The 22370-nt window shown below is 38.6% G+C and overlaps 1 protein-coding gene across 5 annotated transcripts in view; it reads right to left on the reverse strand.

Moving 5' to 3' along the window:
- Positions 1-22370, reverse strand: part of DENND4A (DENN domain containing 4A) — a 47689-nt gene that overhangs the window by 19691 nt on the left and 5628 nt on the right. For 3 of the 5 annotated variants that reach the window (XR_010723067.1, XM_066196638.1, XM_066196641.1), the window contains exons 2-14: positions 19614-19699; positions 14728-15060; positions 13876-14125; positions 12794-12863; positions 11074-11243; positions 10144-10382; positions 8513-8579; positions 5406-5464; positions 4617-4761; positions 3882-4057; positions 3287-3387; positions 2457-2675; positions 2080-2225 (exon numbers count right to left, since the gene is read on the reverse strand). Coding sequence is in view for 4 of the 5 variants with exons in the window: in XM_066196638.1 (XP_066052735.1) it covers positions 2080-2225; positions 2457-2675; positions 3287-3387; positions 3882-4057; positions 4617-4761; positions 5406-5464; positions 8513-8579; positions 10144-10382; positions 11074-11243; positions 12794-12863; positions 13876-14125; positions 14728-15035 (1950 nt within the window). In the remaining variant the exon portion in view is untranslated. Of the gene's footprint in view, positions 1-2079; positions 2226-2456; positions 2676-3286; positions 3388-3881; positions 4058-4616; positions 4762-5405; positions 5465-8512; positions 8580-10143; positions 10383-11073; positions 11244-12793; positions 12864-13875; positions 14126-14727; positions 15061-19613; positions 19779-22370 lie in introns of those variants that run through there. The other 2 variants (XM_066196639.1, XM_066196640.1) reach the window with 2 other exon arrangements.

Below are 22370 nucleotides of genomic sequence, written 5' to 3' on the forward strand. Positions count from 1 at the left end.
CTACAAGTTTTACCAGTGAAATATAATCAAGTCAGTAGCTTAAATCTGTGTCAAATTGAGGTAATTTTTGAATTCCTGGAAAAATGAAAACTTGTGAGACAATTACACTGTACCTTTCAGTTGACAAAATGGGTAATCGATTACGATCTGCTGCTGCTGTCCAGTACCAAATAACACAGAAGAGATCACTCTTCATCTTAAACTATTCTCACAAATTATTCAAGGCAGGGCTTAGTTGATATTTTATAGATAACTAATTTCACAGTACATAAAATTTGTCTCAAGCCAGTAGTCTGTAACTACCCAGAAGAAAGCACTGTATCACCTTTCAACTCATGACATCACTCATCCAAAACCCTGTCAGATACCGGCTCACCTAATAAAAGATTAAAATATAAGTATTGGCTTTACTGGAACAATTCAGTTTTGATCTCTGGTCGTGGCTACAGCTCTAGTTGGTACAGCAGTCCTTGGTATACTTCCATATTTTGACTCTGTATGTTACTGGTAAGAACAGTATCAGAAATTAGGAGAAATCACAGAGGAGAAGCAGGAAAGAGATGAGGCAAATATATCATTGTGCAAAAAAATCCCACATGGGAAGCTGCTCCCTCAAGTCAGTGAGTATCCAGTCTCACAAGCAATTCTAAAGCCATGGCAAATCCTGAAAGCATTGCAATTCCAGTGCCTCAGTTTCCCCACCGTTATCCCTGGCACAGAAGTAGCTGTCCCATTAATAAACCTGAATAAAATCCTCACTGCCAGTAATGGAAGTTGGAGAAGTGTACGTGCATTCTGGAAAATTTGCTCTCACCAAACTGCCATGAGCATTTTTTATAGTGCAAAGAAGCTGTCCAGGGCATCAAGCAGCCAAATACCTGGCACTAGAACAGACAAGTCTCTGTTTCAGCTGTATAAATGGCTACTTAACCTTTTCTAAAAGGTGAAAGCTCCAACAGCTCCACAGATTATGTGCAGTCTCACAGTGACATCAGCAACCTAAGCATGACTTTTATTGAAAGACATGTCTGAGTTCCCAGACAAGATAACTTTAGTTTAGGGCATCAACTTCAGCACCCTCATAAACCATTCTATAAAACGAAATGCAACAGATAGAATTTGACACTTACACAGCCATTGCACTCTGAATAAACATCCTTTTTAACATCAGCCAGAGAACTAAACTGCAGCACAGAGGAAACCAAGTGCTGCTCAGCAGTTCAATCACTGGGGTCTATTTCTGTCTAGGAGAGCTCCTGTTTCATGAACAAACTGGCACATGGCACAGCAAGCACTACACGTTGAAAGGTTTCTAACAGAGCTACGGGATTGACTCAACATTACAGAAATGTTTGTAATTAATTCAATTTGCAAGCCATGAATACCTGCAAGTCATGCTATAGAACTGGGAAGCAGAGTTGAAAACTGTTACTACTAAAATATTGAGACTAGCTACAAAGAGCATTAAATATCATTATACCATGCTTTTATATTTCTCTCAAACTCCACTGTTTTCAGACTTCTTTTCAAAACAGCTCCTTTTAGCTCTTCTGTACTCCCATGGAAAAAAACAGTCATAAATAGGAACTGTAAATTGCAGTTATCAGTTTTCAGTATTAATTCCCATGGAACAAACAGCGGGTGACCTACTTTCCAGGAAATCCCAGACAACTGCATCCTGCTTAAACAGCAGTGTCCCAGAGTGGTACAGGTAGCCAATAAGAAGACAATGAGGTGTGGAATTTCTTATAATATTCATAGAAAAAGCAATGTAAGATTCTGGTTTTCAGTTCAGTCCTCCTTCCTGCACTTCTTACAACAGGCCAGTAATTCAGAAGCTTACATATCAGTGAAAATTAGCACCTCTAATTTGTTCTCATGATGTTTTATTTACATCCAAGAATTTGAAGCAAAAAATGGAATGAAGCCCAACAAAAAAGGTAAATGGAAGGGTAAAAAGATGAGAAAATAAGAAAGTAAAGGCAAAAACAAACTTGCATTTCAAATATATTCTGGTGTATCAGCTAAGGCAGACAACAGCAGAAGTTAAACACTGTATGCACACCAAGACTTGCTTACTTTATCCACACAGTCATCAAAGAAGGCAAGGCTGGCATCCTTGTCACTGACAAAAGAACATTCCTCAATGAAGCGAATGAACATCTGGGTTTTGGTCATCAGGGTGTAGAACTTCTGATGGGAACGGTCTCTGCTCTTCAGGAACCCTGCAAAGTGCAATCAGCAGCGTTGTCAAAATGCCCAGAATGGAAAAGCCCTCACCAGACTCAGTGTAGGTTCTGCTTATGTCCTTCAATCTTTCCCACTACTGTGCAATTTTGTCTGCACTTACATTTTCCTCACCATTTACAGTACTAACAAGCAAATGTTTTTATTTCGTAACTAAAGGAGAATAAAAATAATAAATAAACACACAAAACAAGTTTATAACTTTTCACCTTGTAGTTCAAAAAGAGAGCTTGCATCTGTGGCTGTTTCAGAGGGTGCCTCCGTTATTGGCCTGAGATAAGACCTGTAACCTTTCAAGATTGAAGCCATGAAACAGAGAAATGCTTCCTGGATCTCCAAATCTAAAAGATGCAATTTCTTCCCAGAATTAAAATCATAATCATTCATTGCCAATTCCATGAATGCATCTTCTCTTGGTCGCTGTTGCACTGTGAACAAAACAACATTATAGTGTTTTCAATATACCGTGCTCTGCCATATTTGAAGATTCTATCAACAACCAATTTTTACTTAGAGATGTCCAATAATTGGGCCTTATATTTAAACCCCTAATGTTTAAAAAACACTTCTTATTTCCATTTAAATTTTTTTAGGTGAGGTACTGTTGGCTTGAGTGTCAAAGTTATTCCAGTTTCAACTGCCAAGACATCAGCAAACTTTGAGCAGACTTTGAAGATTTTAAAAAAAAAAAAGTCTTTATTAGGTCCTGGCCTACTCTTTGCTTTGCTTTCCTGTTCCCTTCTCATAGAAACTCTGCTTTTTTTTTTTTTTTTTTTTTTTTTTTTTTTTGTATGACGCTAGCATTAATAAGAAAGAATATCTACTAAATGCTGCCTTCATATATATGTGAAGTTTCCTCTGTCCTAAAAGTCCCTGCATAGTTTCTAATCTCTGGATTCAGAGCACACATTTTCCCATTCTGTAAAATAAAATGTTTAGTGGAACTGATAACTTTGGAACATATTTAATTTGCTACATTTATCTGTTTTTGTGGCACACTGTGCTCTCTGTAGAGCTTACTATGTACTTTCCCACTCACATTCTGCCAGTTGCTGATATAAAGAATTTAAAGTGTTCATCAGATTTTTACAAGGTTTCTTTGGTAATATCTTCCATGCAATAGCTTTCTTGTCTCCCGTTCTGGAAAGGAAAAAAAAAAGTATATAAGCATACACTGGAATGTGTTCAGAGCATGTTCCATCCCACCAGAGAAAGGTTTCACTCCATTAAAACTGGACTGAGAAGGATTGCAAAGCAACTAACAAAGTCCAATTTGATTTACTGTGTGGAGAGCTGACCAGAGCCATCCAACCAATGCCCCATATTTCAGGGTGATGATTATACTGCCACACTCTTCAGCACTGAAATCAATCCAGTTACAACTCACCAGAGATGGATTAATGGTATTAAGCACCTGTTACTGCACCAGCAACCACCACTCATGCCATGTTCTGAGCTCTAATTACTTAGGTAATTAATTACATGCTCTGAAAACTGGCATGGACAAGAAGGAAAAGAAATTGAAAGAAAAACTAAAATACCCCTCCAAGTTTTGCCAAAAAGCCAGTTTGTGCTTTTGAAAAAAGGTAGCAGAAAAAAAAATTAACAGAGAAGAACTGTTGATAAAAACTTACTGAGAAATTGTGTTGGTATCCAGGTCAACACAGCTGACATCGGGTGGGGGGTCATAGAGATCAAAGTATCTGGAATCAATTCCCACAATGAAGGGGCACGGGGCACTCAGCACATCTGCCAGTGCCAAGGGACACAGAGGAATATACGGGCAAGGCCAATGGAAGGGAAATATCATCTTGGAAAACATGCAGAGACAAAAACACCGGTTAAACATGTGCAATACAGACTGTGCAAGAAGAAACCACACTTCACTAACTTCAAAGCTATTTAACATGGCAGATTGTTATTACTGAGAAGCTAGATGTAGATTATTAATTAAAAAGTGCACTAATTTCTCCAAAATTCAATTTGTAGGAAAAATATCTTCAGAATCACAGATTGCACATAGCAGAGGCAGCAAACAATGCTTAGTGATGACAGGCAGGGGAAATCATGCATTTAAAATTCCACAGGAACAGATACAGTGCTAGTTGGGAAAATCAGGAACTCTTATTTAAAGCACCGTGATGATCAAACACTTCTTTACAATATTTACACAACGAATCAACAACAATTTATCTTCTATCTTCATAGGCTATCATTACAACAGTAATTTTTCTCTCTAGTAATCTTTATTTTAATTCTTATTTTTAAGTAACCTTTAAGTTTAAGAGCACTAACACTAAATCTAAGTTTTGTCTCAGAAGCATTCTTTCACTCCTTTTACAGGTGTATGACTAAAAGCTGGTACTTACAGAGACCAAAGCCTCTGTCACACTTGTGAGGACAGAAGGCCGCAATGAGTGGATGAGGATTTTATGTTCTGTCACAGCAAACACCAGCAGAGTTACTGCGTTCTCAGGTCCTAAATTCTGAAGTAGTGTAGAAAACTTGCCACCACTGTTACACGACATAAACACACCGGTGAGTTACGAGGGACAGTGAAAAAAAGAAATGTTCAATAATAAAATAAATGGAAATCTGCAAATCTTTCTTTTAGAGAAGATTACTTGGTAGAATACTTGGCACACTTCACTGTCCAGTGAGGAATGTTTATTTCCCAACAGTAACAATGATTCCTTGAGACTTGACTCAGTCTAGACTATTTTCAGGACACAGGCATGACAATTTTTCTTTTTGAGAAGCAATTTACAGGGAAACAACATTTGTTTCTTTAATCAGTCTCCTGCCCTGAGACATGGAAGTCAAGACAGTAATAGAACTCCTTCAACTCCCTTCCAAAACAAAAACCTGAACTACCTTGGAAGCCCAGGGATCAACTCCTAGAAAGGGGATCTAATAATCTATATTCTTCTTCAAGAACTACTAAAATGATTCTAAATCCCCCCAAATTCATTGTTAATTAAGTGTGTATCCTTGTCAGGGTGCTGGTCTAATCACTAATGAATAAACTTCAGATCCACCAGCTTCCAAAGGCACCAGACAAGGTGAGTTAATTTACACAACTGCAACTCAAAATACCAAATCTTTTCCATAACACAAATCAGAATACGTCTCACAATTAACAAGATACTGCTACTTGCCTCAGTGGGAGTGGTGATGACACAGGCTGGCTAAGAATCAGGTTATCGTGTGGAGATAGCTGGGGAAAGATTTTAAAATACATGAATTTTATTCTGAATTTTGGAAATATTTATTAGAAATTGTAACTGTAAAAGAAAACTTAAAAATAATTCAAATTAAGTTGAATCTTATATATCCCAGTCGTGTATCACTCCAAGAAGTGCTGTGCAATGATATGCATCAGGACCTTTTAGTAAAAACTGGGCAAAGCATGATCTTCTTTTCTTGGCCAGAGCTGAATACATTGCATATTCATGAAGAAGACTTTAAACTAGCTAATGCTGCAAAAATCTGAATATATTAACTGCAGAAAAATGAAGCCTTCCATACTTTAAGAGCTGTGAGAACCCATAGTTCATACACAGCTTTCAGGAGCTGGGGGGAATTCTTTCTGGATTTAGGGGAAGAGAGAGGGATAAAAATTCATAAAGGGGAGAGATGGCAGGTCATAATGTAAAGCCGTATTTTTTTCAGAAGAGATGAGAATGAGGCTCTTGGCTGGTAGAAACTGCTCAGCTCTGATAGAATCTTTAAAATTTGCATTAGTTGAAGATGCAAGAAGATCCTATTAAATCACATTTCTTTCCTACAGTGACATGGCATAATGCAAGTCATTCACATATTCAGCATGGACAGGAAGACTCAGGTAAGTACAAGAACAGCAATAGATAATCAGTTTATCAAAGTTCAGCTGATGTTTTCAGCCACGGTAAATCCAGGCTAACAAGATACCAGCTGGCTTAATCCTGCCTGCATTTTCTGTGGTATAAAAGCAGTAGTAACTCAGCCACAGCAACTTGTACAACTGAGCTGCATGTTCAGACCATTTTTAGTAACATTTCAGGTTTGAGTGTGTTTCACCTTTGACCCACAGCAGGTGACCAGGTAATAGAAGCCAGAAGACAAGACTGATGACTTAGAAACACAAAGTCACCTAAAGCTGTGCCTGGAGCCCCCCCAAATACAGGGAATTAAGGAGAGTCTGCAATGCTGTGTCCCTGCACGTCTCACATCCACGGCCCTGACAAATGTGGAGGGCCACACCACAGGCTGGATTTGTCAAGTAAGTCACCTTGGGACCACCAGCACCATTAGTTTGTTCAGTGGAAGAATTCAGAGGATTCATTTTTTCAGCCTGAGGCAAACCTCCATAAACCACCCTCTGTAAGGAAGCATCAGCCTGATGTCCTCTGACTTCTGCGCTTCAGCAAAAGCACATAAACACAATTAAGCATCTATTCAAGGGGCACATCTCCCTCAGGCAGAAGGGGCACTTATTACCCCCAGTCCCCAGAGGGTGAAACATTACTCCACATGCTCTTGAAGTCTGCAGGTTGTGATGCATTAGCACAGCAACCTCTGTGCAATGAGGGCATGTAGGACAGAGTCCAGCAGAGCTCAGGTCACAAGGAACCCATCAACACTGGCAGCTGGAAGCTGGCAAACGGGAACATTCCGGAGCATTTTACTAATGGCTATCATTTCTTTGAGACTTAGAAGTTTAATTGCTTAGCAAAAGACAACCACATTTTCAATTAGCAGGCTTCAGAGAGAAATGGAATCCTGAAGGTTTGCCATTTTTAATGCAGGCATTTCCCACACTCATTCTGAGGAAAAGTCTAAGGTACAATCACCTGTGATTTTATTCTGTGCAGTTTCAAACACAACTGAAGTCTCTGGGAGCAGCTGGAAGGAAGAATTTATTCACAGCTCTCAATTACCACTGCCTACTGTAAAAGCAGTGTTTTTTCCATCTGTACTATCAGCTCCTAAAGCTGTACTAATTTAATGCACAAAACATTTGGAAAATAAGGTATAACAGATATAATTTTCACATCACTTATATCTAAATCTTCAGACTTCATTCTAGGATATAAATCTATACATACTTTGACAAAATTCCCTAAAATTTCAGACTAAAAACATTAAATACTTTTCTCTGAATTCAATTACTATCTCTGTAAATAGGTGTTTAGTGTTTCTAGCACAAATATTTTATCGAATATGAATAAAGAAACCCCTAAAAAAGGAAATAAAAATGCTGGGTTTTGGATTGAATTCCTTTAAAATCATAAGAAGAGGGACAGAAGTGCCAGATACAGCTCCAGTGTAACTGTTCCCAATCCCTTTCCAGTAACAGTAATAAATATCATTCCTTTAGAACACACTAAAGAGGATCTTCAATATTCAGCACATGCCATAAAGACATAACCCAGGATTGTATTTGCTCTAAAAGACTTCACTGCCATATGAGCTACACAATTAAGGCTCAGAACTGCACAGGGCTCTCCATATTTTATGTTCTACAAGTCATAATAGAGAATAGCATCATTTTGTAACTATTGAATCAAACCCCACAACTGGTAGAATACTACAACTGCACAGAGCTCTCTCTTCTCTGCAATAAAAATTTTAACACATCTCTACCTATTTCACCTCTTTAGGAGGAAATAAAAAGATTTAATAACACTTCAGAAGTCCTCGAGACCAGGATTTTTTTTTTTTTCTCTGCTACCAACAGGGCTGAAATTTCAAAGAGCAGGTAGCAATTCCTGTAATTATCTCCCTCCCACACAGCCCTGCAGGTAGCACAGAGCAAGGGCCAGGTTTGATAAAGGGGCTGCTACTGGGTGTGGCTCTTGCAGTTCTCACTGAGAGCACAAAGCCCTTTGGGAAGAGGGGCAGTCATGGATACACATTTCACATCTGGTTTTAGTTTTATTTATTTATTTTACACTCAGCCTTCATACAGTAGCAAGTAGAAAACAGTTCAAAAGCTATTGCAAAAGTCAGACCAGATGCTGACTTGGAGTGGTCTTTCATTAATTTCCACATACTCAAAAAAAAATTTAGGTTCTAAGCTCACTAAACAGCTTCTTGTAATAATTCATTAAAGTCATTAACTAAACTAGAAACAGAATTTTTACAGATTTCTCACATTACGTAAAGGAATTTAGGGAAAAGAAACCCTGAACAAAAACAATTTGAGCACAAAAATTATATTTTCTATTTATCAACCCATTTTATCTTCATCTTAGAAACAGTTATTAAAGAAAATTACGCTTACCTGCACTAGAATTCTTGGCCTCTGAGGGGATGGAAAAGGTACTTTATGCATGAAATGAGAAATGTGTCTAGAGGAAAAGAAAAATGCTGATTTAGTAGAAATTAAGCTTAAACTACTTTACCTCAAGACAAAATTTTTGACAGTAAGAGAAATTATTATATAAAAATGCCACATACTTATTCAGAAAACAGAGTAAAAAATCCCAGCACCTAAACTCTATTGGGATATTCTGACCTTGAAAACCTATTTTTCTACCTGTCACAAGAAAATGGGAGGGCGGATTCTCTTTCAGAATACAAACTCTGTTTATGAGACTGAAAAATTACAAGGAGATTTTTTTTATTTGTAAGGTAGAAATATTGATGTTAGAACATCGCAGTCATATTTTATGATCCTGGGTCTGACAGAGTTTGAAATAGCACTAAACCTCAGAGACTAGAACTCGTTAGTTGCAAAAAAAAAAATATTCATGGCTGAATATCAAGGAGAATCATCAAGCTCATCCATTTACTTCAGTTCTAAATACAAAATGTTATATAAAATTGCTGATGAAAAAGCCTTCAAGTTTTTTCACATACTACAAATACAGAAGGATGTTTGTAGAATTTGACAAGTTCTCAGTTTCATAAATTGACTAAACTTACACAAAGTTCTAGAAGTGTAATCCTACAAAATAGACACTTTCACATTAAAAGAAGTTAAATGGGGTCAGTAAAAACCCAAGAGAAACAGGAATTTCATCCTAAACTCCACCAGTTTACAAATCAGAGAAATTACAATAAATCCATAAAATCCAAATTGATAAAGCATTTCTCATATCGACTTATTTTATTCATTCCCAAAAGTTAAAACACCAAACCCCTGAGCTTAGAAACAGAACAAAAAAAAAAGTGGTTTTATCATTAGAAGTTTACACTATCAGAATTTTCAAACAAGTTCAGTGACGGGAACTGTAATAATGAAGGGGATAAACAATCACAAGAAATACTTAATGCACAAAGTCAAAGTCTCCTGAAAGTTAATATTTAAGTTGAAGCAGGAAAAAAACTGATGTGTAATAAAATAGGAAAGTAAATAGTGCGTTTGAAATCTGCTGCATTAAAAGATTACATTATCCCAGAAATGTTACATGGTATTACACAGCAATTCCAGGTATCGACCGTTTCTTGGTGTAAGGATTTCCTCTGCATTTTATAATGTGCAATCCTTTACGTGAGAAAGAAATTAAGTTTATTTATCACAAATAGAAGATAATTACTAGTGCAAAATATTCAATCATCGCTCATTACATTACAAATAGGCATTTGAAAAAATGCAAATCTACTAATTTAATTCTCCTAACTTGATGTGTGCAAGATTAAGAAAGGATTTATAATCTTGCTCTTTCTAATCACTATGGCTAAAGAGTGCAAAGCTAATTAAAACAGCTTTCAGAGACCTTTGCAGGCACTTAAATCACAAATAAAAATCTAGACTTTTTCAGGACATAGGTAAATATACATTTATCAAAAGAGAAAAATGCAGCCATTATATTTAATGTTTGATGAGTAAAGCAAAAAGGATGTTACAGGAAATTTAGAACAAAAAAACCGTCCTCTGATCAACTGAAATTAATTCTGGAAATGACTTACTTCTCAATGGGGAGGACGTGTGGCCCAGAAATGGAGTAACGATACAGAAAGGTAAGAAACTTCTTGAAAGCATCAAAGAAAGGCCAGTGAGAGAGCAGACAGATGCATTTATTTGTCTGCACTGTTCTGCACGTGTCTTTTCCCTCGACAGCAGCTGCTAATCCCAGCTGAGATTTTTGTTTCTCTGTGAGGTTCTCTTCAGGATACAGTTCATAAAACTGAATAGCAGCACCATATACCTGCAAACACATCGTGGATGTGAAGTCAGTAATTCTGCCTCCACCTTCAAAGCAATGTAAGAAACCTCAAACACACGGAAAATCAAGTCTGTGTTACTGTTTGAAAAGACTTTAAAAAGATGATCCATGAATGCATCATCTTTTGAAGCAATCCCTTCTGGAATATTCTTATGGCTGTGAAAATCCAGACTGTCTATTATTTATTTAAAACACTTAATGTCATATTAGAAAGAGTAATTTACAAAACAGTTTGTTTGAGAGAAAAATAATGATTATAAAGAGTACAACTGCAGTCAACTGCTCCTCCGAATGCCTTTAAAGCTATTTTAGGAATCCTTGATACACAACTCAAAGCCATATCCCCCTGACATCCAATTTACTTTTTAGAACAAGTATGTACATGCAAGGCCGTTTCCATGCTTGCAATAAAAACAGCATTACTTGCATGTAAATGCAGGCCAATCCTACAGCACTCCAGTTTCACAGGCTAACAGGAAAGCAGAAGAGCTCAGGTTTACGATCAGCTGAAACTACTGCAAGTCACTCTTCAAAGCAGGCTTGGAATCAAGCCCAAGAGGATAGATTCCAGCTCATCTATGAAAACATTCATTATCATCATCCTGAACAGATAAACAACCAATTTTTTTTTTTCAATTAAATGAACAACTTTTTTTTTAAGGCTTCAAAATACCTTTTCTGCAGAAGCTCCAGTTAGTACAAACGTAGAAAAAACTGGGAGAGGGTATTTACTGTTAGATGGCCAACATTCAATCGTTGCACCCATAGGGAGACAAAAAAGAGGCACAGATTCTGGTAATGGGAATGATTCATAATCTTCTTCGGGATATCTGCATATTAAACCTATAAATAGAATGAGCAAAGAGGCAGTTATAAAAAAAGCCAGCAGAAACAGGTTTGTCATAGCTCATTCCATAAAATAATTGCCGGGAAATTCATATACGAGCACATAGTATCTTCAGAAGATGAGAGAAGGTGTAAATAATCAGGCACAGGGAATAGCTGAAAGGGGCACACACTCCCATGACCTAAGGAGAAAACACCTGACTAAAGCATTGCACTGAAATCCTACCTTCCATTCCAGAAACTATTCATAACTGATTTTTCTTTTCCTGTTTTCAGGCTGTGTGCATCTCACCTGTTATTATATAATAGTTCACACTCATCACGAGTACGAGCGAAGATTTAAAATCTAGTTTTAAAAAAGGTAATGTGAATAATTGAGAAATAAGACTGACTCTTTCACCTATGACACCAATTAATTCTGGCCAACAAACGTTCCCTGAAAAATATGTTAGATATTAGAAAGTTTTTTAATACCAATAGAATCAAATCAACTATGCTGATCCACCTCAGCTGAGGACTCAGCTCTTGTGCTCTCAGGCCACTGTGTTTAGACTTATTTTAAACACTGCTGTAAAACATGAAGATCTGAAGCAGAGGCTTTTAGCACACAGGTCCTCAGTTACATCAGAGGCTGCAGCAATCCATCCTGTCTGATTGCCAGCCCAGGGGACTCCACACTGAGAACTGATACCACATGAAAGGATTTAGGATTTCTCTCTGTTAGCCAGCACAATCACTATGCACTTTTCTAACAGAAAGGGGAATATTAATAAGCAATAAAAACTTGAAACCAAAAAGGGCAGTGGATCCCCTCACGGCAAGAATCAAAATTTTGTGCAATCTACCACCAGATGTGGGGCCTTTTAAAATTTTTATTTGTTTACAAATGTACTGTCCACCTTTTAGTATGTCCTGAACTCCTGTTTACAGAGAGCAGCCTCTAAAAGGGATGTAAGTGGATTAAAGCTTAAGTGTGAATCATGATCATGACTTGTATGCCAAACAAAATCAGGGTTTAAAAAAAAACCCAACAACAAATGCAAAGCCAACACGTTTCATCAGTCATAGCAAATCTAATTCTGTCTTATAAATAAAACAATAAAATAAAGATGATACATGAGCCAAAAATACTTTAAGAGCTCAGTGCCAAAGATGCTCGAGGCAGTGTGGAAGTCTGCAGGATTTTTCAAAATGTTTCTTAAAGAAAGTGATCATGAAAATGCATCAAATAATTTCTGTGGTATTTTCTTCTGCAGATACACACACACATCCTCAAGAGACAGTTACCAGTAACACAAAGAGAGGTGGGGTTTGTAGAAACCTATCAAAACACAGCTGAGCTTCCCAATTAAACACAAATTTTAAAACAGCATGGTCATGATACCCAGTTCTAAGGCCTCTTCTGACATGATTTTAAAAGAATTCTTTAGGTCCTTTTTGGATAATGGCAAGACAGTGTCAATTCTTGAGTACAAAATGTGTTACATTACAAATGAACTTGGACATCCTGAATTGAAGATAAAAAAAGCTACACAGTAGTTACATACCAGCTTTATATGATATGGTGTTGGTTTTTGCCACAGACTTTTTATAACATAAATATACTGCTGAGCCCCACTGTAAAATAAAAGAAGTTATTGGATTAAGTGATGAAGTATAACAAATGGACATAACAGAATATAATTAATAATAATGTTGATAACTCTAAGTATTTAAATTCTCAATTTCTGGACATGACAAAAAAGAACGGGGAAAGCCATGGGACAGAAAAGAGCAGCACCCATAGGGGGAACACAGAGCTTATACAGAAGGGAGAAAAGTGTAACAACTTCCATAAGACAGCACTCCCATAACCCAGTCAATATAGGGGCTAGCAGAACTGAAAAATCCACTGGTTAATGCCTACAGACACTTATTTAAAAACAAGCATCAATTCCCATGATCTTTTTTACATGATCCCACTTGCAGAGCACTCAGCATCCTCCTCAGCCCACTGACTCCTGAGGACCCTGCAAGAGCCAGCACATGGGGCTGCATATTTAACCAGGAAACACTTAAATATTCAGTTCTGCAAATCAAAGTGCTGTGAAACCTGTGTATTTCAGCAGCTCAGGCTTTGGAACCATATTAAACATTTAAATGTGCTTACAGTCAACAGCTTCCAACATCACTCACATACAACTTTCTTTAAATAAAAGTTTGTGAAACTACTGAGGAGAAAAACACCTATAAAATAGCTTTGTAAGTAAAGGGAGAAGTTGGAAAACAAAACAGAAGCTGGTTGCTAGATATGGAATTCCCACCACAACAGTAAAAGCAGTGTCAGAAACAGCCACATCTGTAAAATCCCCAGTAACACACACAGACACAACAGGTTCTAAAAGACCAATCCAAAGATGCTGGAGTCAGCACCAAAAAAAACCCAAACATCTGCTCTAAGGCTTCCAGAAAGACTTTGTTCCAATTAGGAACAAAGGAATGCAATCCTCCAACTCTTCCAATATTTGATTTATCTTTGGAGACCTCTCGTGAAGATTTTTCACCAGCTACTCCAAGCGCTGCCACAAGTACTCCACAAACGTCACGCCAGTGAATACCAAGTGCTCAAAGCCCATTTTTTGAATCTTACCATGCTATTATTCAGATTCTTGTCCACCTTGCAGAAGGTGTGTGGAGGAGTCTCCCCTTTGCTGGGGATGATGATGCAGATGTCTGTGACAGCCAGGGTGTTCTGGGTCATGTTCTCGGAGGCCCTGCGGTAGGTGATGTACACCCGCTGGGACGAGGCGTTGCCGCTGATGTTGGCAGGCCGCCCATACGGGGTGCTCTGAATGATTTCACAGCCTTGCTTCACTCTTTCTTTCCCATCATATAAAACTCTAGTTGAAAGGGCATGGAAAAAAAGTCAGAAGGCACGTTTTTAAAACACTTTGAGTTTTAATCACAGCTCTTGTCTCATCTCCGAGCAAAACATTTTTACTGACAAGTTCAGGTCACGTTATCTCCAACTGCATTCTAACAGAAAAGTCTCATGATGAAACTACACTGTTCTCCTACGAGGAAAACACAAGGTTTTCCTCATATATAATTGCTTTTAAGCATTTTGTTTACTGCAAAATCGTGTTATTTTCAGTTCTATTAAAGATTCATTGCCTGATCCTAAGAATGTCATATAACTTGTCTCTTTCCAATCTGTATTAAATAGGTTAAGCATCTTACCCCAACCTAAATATATACATTAAAAATCATAAATGGCTTTGAAAACTCCAAAATGGGAAGGATTAAACTCGTCATTAAAATCCACTCAGCAAGCATTTTCCCTTCCATACTGGGTTGCAGTATGCTCAAGTCAACAAATATCTTCCTGTTTAGAGTTTTGCCTTGTATTTAACAAGTATGGCATTTCCGTAGACCTGCCTTATCTGCCCCTTGGTTAAATAAGGCTGTGAAAATCACCCACGGGAACAGGGAAAGCACTCACCCCAAATCAGTGAGTGGAGGCTTATCCCTCCCTCGGCGATAACAAAGGTACATCTGCGGTCCTACAAGGCTGCCGTTATTGAGATCAGCAGACAGGCCCGAGGGAGTGACATCTATGCATTTATAGCCCTGAGGAACCTCCTCCCCCAGGGATTTATTGAGGACTGTCACGTCTGTGATGGGTTCTTTTGGTTTGGCGATTTTATGGCAGGCATCGTTGAAGTGGATCTCCTCCTCCAGTGGCTTTGAGATATCTGTTAGTCCTGCGACAACAAAGTAATCAGCAACACGGGCCCCTTTGTCTTCCATCTTCCATCACAAGGTGTTACAGCTTCTAAGGAAGAAATAAAGGTCAGAAAAAAAAAAAGTTACGGTTGTTTTTTAAAAACAGAAAATCATAGCCTGCAAACAAAGAAAACGCTCTCTGCTCTCGCATGGAACACTGAGAAATGGGCTAAAAATGTTTTTCCAAGTCACCCTTATGCACTGGAGTCTTGTTAGAGTAGCTTCAGGAAGTTTACTGTCATCAAGTTCCAGACTTTTTTAAACCAGACAAGCTATTCAAGACTCCCTTTTGTTGAATTAATTTTGTTTGGGTGCACAATTTTATTGCAAGAGAAACTGTTACCACACAGGAGTTTCGAGAGCCTGCTGACATTCAGAAACTGAACAATCAGAATTTAAAACAGTTTGCATGGTTGGTACAAGACTTCAGTTTTCATGTAACTTTTATTCCAATTGCTTTATCTCCCTTTACTTCTTGCTCTATGTAGCAAATATTAAGCCTTATTAAACTTCTTGCCATCATGATTCTTGGATTTGACCAAGATTTTTGTTAAAACATAATAAATTCAGACATTTCTTACTGGTAATTTGGAAAATTATGTCCCAATTTGATAATGTGCATTTAATCAAATTGTTCCAAGCTGGCCTCAGATTTCCAGCACCAGCCCCTGCTCAAGCAGGAAGAATGTCAGGCGGTGCCTGGTCACCCCTACCAACCTCATCCACCAGCACAAGAGAGGCAATTCCCCCTTCTTGCTCTTATTTTGTGGGTTGGTTGTGTTTTGCTGGACTGGCTTGAGAAGCTTCTAAAGCTGCAAGGAAGTGAGTATAGGTTTTTATTTTATGCTTATTTACATTGTTCGAGAAAATGCCAAGAAGAAACCCCAAATTATCTAACTTTTATTTTTCTGTATGGCTAATAAGCACTATGGGACTCTAGCAAACATGATTACTGGCAAGCAATCATCAATATATAGGAGAGTAGCAGTCTGAAAATAACTTCAGCTTGTGTTTGAAGGGAGAATGCAGTTACAAAACAGAGCTTAGTTTACCCTACATTCAGTTAATCCAAAAACATCTGGAATATGTTACTCAGCATATGTATGAAAGTAATAACTACAAATTCAAACTCCTCCCACAGTGATATATTCAAAGACACACAAAACTCAACCTCTGCATATGCTGCCTATTATCTCTGTCCATCAGGCTCCAGCAAACCCAGGCAGGCTGGGAACAAACACATGCAGAGAAGGAGATGTTTAACAAAGTGTCCTTAAACTCTGGCAAAAGACCAAACACTGACATCTTTCAGCTAATATGACTGGAGTTTTAGGTATTTTGTTACATTAACAATTCTCTGTGACACTACATTATAGCTCTTGTAACACTGAGGTTTTTTCCTTTTCTCACCAGCATAATTTCCCAGAACTACACTGATTTCTGGAGTGATTCATCATGCCTTTTAGGATGAAATGAAACTAACACTTTAGTAATCAAAAAAATATACAAATGATGGCTGTTGAAATTTCAAGCAAGACTTAAACCTCCAGTGTATTAACAGCACTACTCCAGTTTAATCAGCCAAGACAGCATTACAAATAAACAGAATGGTGTGTGTATATATATGTTATATTGAAGAATCATACCTATACACTATTTAAACCTCACCATTATTCCATATAAAGTTTATACCAAAAGTCTTAAATTCAAACATTCATTTATTCCCAAAAGCACTTTCAAGAAAAACTGGGACAAGCTCTCCTCATTTAGAGGCAGTTAAAATTAGAATCCCCTACATACAAACACCTGCTATCACATAAATTTGCTTCCTAAGGTTATAGCACGTAATACACAAGTCAGCAAGACTTTCATAATTTAATGCAGATTTTACAGAAGAAAGGAAAAAAAGGCCTGGCTGATGATGTATTATCCCTTCACATTTACCCCATCCCTGCAAGTGGCCAAGGCCAGGTTGGACAGGGCTTGGAGCAGCCTGGAATAGTGGAAGGTGTCCCTGCCCATAGCAGGAGTGGAATGAGATGAACTCTCACGTCCCTCCCAACCCAAACCATTCAATGATTCTACAAGGGTTTTATGATTTTTGTCTTTTGATACAAAGGCTTGCAGCTAATAATGGGATAAAAAAGATAAACTGCAGTGGTATCTTAGTCTATTTTAGACTTTACTAGAGCTACTGTGATACTCAGATTTTCAACATCAGGCAGAGCAGATCTATGCAAACTTTATGTTAATAGACCCCAGAAAGAAGGTATAAATTGTGAGCTAGCTCAGTGACAAATAATCATTCTGTGAAGAGCATTTCACATAAACTGATGAAGAATTTCTGTAGAAACTCCTGCCATGAAGCCATTCCACAGTGACTTTACTCATGTATCTTACTCACTGAGTACTGGTTGTCCTTTGTGGGTGTGAATCTCAGGATAGCACCTAAGATAACCCTGGGATGGGGACACACATCAGTCCAAGGAGAGAGATTTCTCTTCTCCACAGCAGGATCTCTTTCCTCATCTCCCTTGGTTTTCAGCTGCTGTGGGGCTCTATCAGGTAAAAAGTCCCAGAGTTCCCTCCACTGCAAGGGTTTCAGCACAGCCTGGCCATGGGGTCTCCACTCCACCCCTTGGATTGTGTTCTGTGGGAGGTCAGGAATGCTGCCCATGTTCCATCCAGGGAGCAGCAGATTTTTCCCTACAACTTCCATACTGTAATCTTTTTACCCTCGCTCATCTCCCTACAATACCTCACCATGTGACAAGTCATCTTTGAAGGCAAAAACACCCCTAAGCCAAACAAACAAGAAAAACACAGCAGAAAAAGTCACACTGCCTGAGAGGGTTGCTTGAGGCAGCTAGTTCCAGATGAAATTCAACAACAGGAGTGCCAGAAGAGAAGCTTCCACTGCTTCTCTACACTTCAATAACCTGGGGGCAAAAGGCTGCACTCTGAAGGCAATGCCATGGGATCATAACCATAACCTCCAACAAAAGTGCCCAGAAATAAGTGCAATATATGGTCTTTGAGCTACCTCACCATAGTAATTATCAATGGCCATAATATAATTAATACAACTATAAATTAAACACCATAAAGATCAGAAAGAATCAAAACATCCTTGCAATTAACAAAGTCAGGTGGAAAAAAATTATTAAACGCACATGCTAAATCGTGACTGTATAGATGAGAGAGCTTTTTGTAATTTCTAAAAGTATGGGAACAGGGAAACAATCAGATAATCTCTCAGATCCACCAACTATTAGCTTGATTACTTTGCTGAGAGGCAAACGGTAAACACAGTTTCACTGTTTACTCAACATAATTTTCTAACATCCTATTTTTTCACAAACATTTAGGAGATACTCATTAAAGATTTTTGCTGCTTGCCACCACTGTTGTAATTGATTGTGTCCAACCTTTATGAACACATCACATTCCTCATTCAAATACTATAAGAGGAAAGCACACATCAGCTTTTCCCCATCACGTGACCAGAACTGATGTGGATGAGCCATATATTCCATCTGTGCCGCAGGAACAGGCACAACGCTTCACAAAGTACACTTTACTACAGATGCACTACAACGTTTGCAAGGAAAAAAATACTGATCTAATCCCTACAACCTGCTCCTGCCCAGAGAATTTTGCAGAGATAACTTGGAAGTGGCTGCAGACCAGAGGAGTTGCTCCAGCCATGCCAGTTTCTTTCCAGGAGCCAACTCTTCCACAGACAGCAGTAAGGACCACCTGACCCCATTAAAAGAGTTTCTGCCAATCCACCTCCGGCAGACAAATACAACAACTGCCTTGTAATCTTTTAATGTGCCTCCTTCTCATTCTCATTCCTTCCTGCATTTTTCTTTGAAAATATTAAATTGCTTATTAATTTGAGTTCCTTATTAGATCCATTTGCTGCCTAAACCAGGTGATATTTCAGTTTGTTAGCCTGACTCCAAAGATGTTCCACGTGTAAACAAGCAATGAATGTCTCCTAGAGTAGGCTGCAAACCAGTGCAGGGCAACCTTTTTTAAAAGAGTTCAAAGCTGGCGATTTATTTTTAAAAAATATTTGTTATACAATAACATTCCAAGAACTTACTTCCTGTGAAGGAACACGAAGAGCAGATGAACAAAGGCACAAATCACAGGCTAATTATTAAAACTTGCCAGTAAAGTTCTAAGAGACTCCCAGCATCTCATATGTGTATTGCTACATTAGCCTGTTGAAGTAACCAACCCACAGAGATGTGTCAGCTGGGCATGAAAGAGCAAAGTGAAGTGAACAGGATCAGTCAGTCCTGCTCTGGCTACTCAGAACCATTTCTCAGACATAACACCACACAAGTCACATGGGAGTTCAACAGCCTCAAGATGTGGGAGTAACTGCAGTTATACAAGGAAAAAACTTCACCTCATCTCTGTACTGCCAAAATTGCCTGGCAAAATTGTCAGACAAGCCTTTTTTCCCCCTCAATATTTTCTTCACAGCAAGCAAACAATCCTGGGTACAAAGCAGAAGCCCTCTAATTTCACAGGAATTCCCAAGGCAGAACACCAGCCTTTTGCCCACTCTCCCAATGTGTTCCCTACCTTTTCATCAGGGCATTGCTTCTACACTTTTCCTCTCTTGCTGTCAGCCAGGCTTTAACATAGACTTCTTGTTAAAGTTTCATTCCCTATAGAAACAGTAAAAATAAGAATCAAACAATGAACACGTTTGTTGAAACTTACTTTCTGCACACTTCACTGCACCAGTCACATGAAATGAACACTGTGGGTTGCTGTCGGACTCCTTGCTAAGATAAGGTTACATATCAGTTCACTACAAAAGTAAATGAAACCAGTCTTTAAAGCTAAGAAAGAAAATATCAAGCTTTATGCTGCGTTGATATTTTAAAAATGCAAACAACACTTAATGCTTTAAACCAAAATAAATCAAAGAAGAGATGAGCCAGCCACTTCAAATTGCTTCACCTCTTCCATTATTTTCTGAAGTTCAATACCTTCTGTGCCCATTCCTAGTGTTAGCCAGCTATCAAAGTGCTCTCTCAGCCCAAGAATCTTTCAAAATCTACTTCACACCATTTTTCTTTGCAAGATTTGGATATTTAAGCAGATCTTTCTTACTCCACAATCAGCATCTTTCATCTGGTCACCTTACCCTAATTCCTCTTGCAGCAGGTGATACAGTTTTCTTGCCCTTTACTGCCACAATTCATAATATTTTTCAGATGTGGTGAACACCAGCAAGGCCACTTTTAAACATTGGTATCACCACAGACAGCTTGAGCTGGTGTTTTACACCGAGGAACTTGCAAGCCCAAGAGCCTGAGCTACTTTGAAGCATTTTGAAGCAACAATTTTGCACCACAGGACTGAGGATAGCACCTCACTGCAGACATTGAGACTCTGGGCTCCCAGAACAACTCATCAGCACCAGCAAGGCTGTAGTCAAAAGCGAACTTTGTTTAAAGGAAGCTTCTAGTCCCCAAGACTTGTAGAATACTCTCAGAAGATTACCGTGAGAAGGCTGCAGCAATCAAAGTGCAACATGAGAGAGGCCGGGAAGAAACACATCTCGGGAGGGTTGATGCAAACCATGAAAGATTTGCTTCCATTCCTGAAGCGTAAAAATCTAGATTTCTTTCTAGTGGAAGAATCTAGGGGAATTAGACTATCAGAATCGCAGTTTTTGGGATCACAAAGTTCAAGGTTCTGTTCATAACCCCAATGTACGAGGCTATATCTTCGAGATCTCACAGGAGCAATCAGCACTGTCAGTTCATTACTCTGACAGCCCAGAGAGTGAATCTAGCTACAGCGATCTCTCAAATCCACACAGCATCATGGAACTGCACCAGTTACAACCAGATACCTTCCAGTATCTGACCTGGAACATTTTCACACAAGACTACAAAGAGAGCACGCAGCAGTGCCACAACATAATTTTCTCCAAATACAAAATTGTTAATACCAAGCTTACAAGAGTGCCAGGAATTATAAATTTTGGGATCACCTGCAGACCTCAAGCACAGCTGAAAAAGGTCCAAGAATCAGGCAGCACTAACACATGATTAATTTCCCCACGGACACTTCAAAAAACTTATTCTCTAGTCAACTCCCTGGAAAACCAGTGAGGAGACTTAACTGAAAGCAAAAAATATAGATTTAGGCAGCACAAGGAGCACAGCCAGAACTGCTGCCAGCGTGCTTGCAGCTCTATTTTGTATTACTTGCAGAACTTATTTACAACTAGTTTCTTGTCCTCTATGTCTCAAGTAAAGGATTGACTTTTTCAAGAAACAAGAATGCAAAGGGCTTACATCATTACCCAAACACAAACAGAACTTCTCACAGCATTTTCATTTTTACTAGGACATCGCCTGTACTTCTTCTTCCCATTTCCTACTACAGTTACACAAACAACAGCAACAGAGAAAACTGGGCTAAAGTGATAAATGGCATTACTTTTTAGACCCTACTGCACACATCTGCACTCAGTGATGTTAGACAACACAATAACTCACAGGAAGCCACCAGCCTGCACTAAGCTCCCATTGACGCTGCATCAATTCTTATTAAAAAAGAAGAAAATTGACAATAACCCAAGAGAAAAACTAAGATTTTTCTGCCCTGCATCGCTGGACTGGAAATGCTACCAAGTGTTCTGCAGGCCTGTTCACAATCATCTGTACCAAGTCATGGTTTACATCTCTGATCCAAACAGCTGAGGAGACAATCACGAGAGCTCGGAAAACTTGGCAACAAAGGATCGCTAAGAGGTGCCGGGAAATGGAAAAGTGCTGGATAAAAGCACAGGGACAAAACATAAAACCATGAATTTGGGAGAAAAAAATAGGAATGTAGCCAAGAACTGAGGGACAAGCAGACTTGTTCAGCAATGCCGAGGAAGAAAAAGATTAGACCTAAATTCAGAGGCTAATCTAGATTCAGCAGGATGAGCACAGCAAAGAGAGCAGGAACTGGTCATCTACAGCATCAAAGCTTAGAGGAGGAAGCAGAGTAAGTGGCAGAGAGAAGGCAGGAAGGAATAGACACCCTGAGGGCGAGATCAGGCACATCCCACATCTTCTACACATTTCTCCCTCATTCACCAAGTGTTCTATCTGTTTGTTTTTCAGTGCTGTTTGTAGTCTCAATAAAATCAAAGCATTTACTAAGAGGGTCTAACAAGTCACAGGCCACTTCAGTGATCATTCCAGTTGTGCCACAGCAAAATCCCATGAAATTCAACCCTGCCTACAAAAATTCAGGGAAGGGATGTTCAAGTATCCCACAAGATTCACGACAGAGACAAATCTCAGTAAGGCCCGTTTAAAAACTCCC

This window comes from Chamaea fasciata, unplaced genomic scaffold (assembly GCF_029207755.1).
Source record: "Chamaea fasciata isolate MVZ Bird 193981 ecotype frontalis unplaced genomic scaffold, bChaFas1.0.hap1 SCAF_14, whole genome shotgun sequence".
NCBI classification, from domain to species: domain Eukaryota; kingdom Metazoa; phylum Chordata; class Aves; order Passeriformes; family Sylviidae; genus Chamaea; species Chamaea fasciata.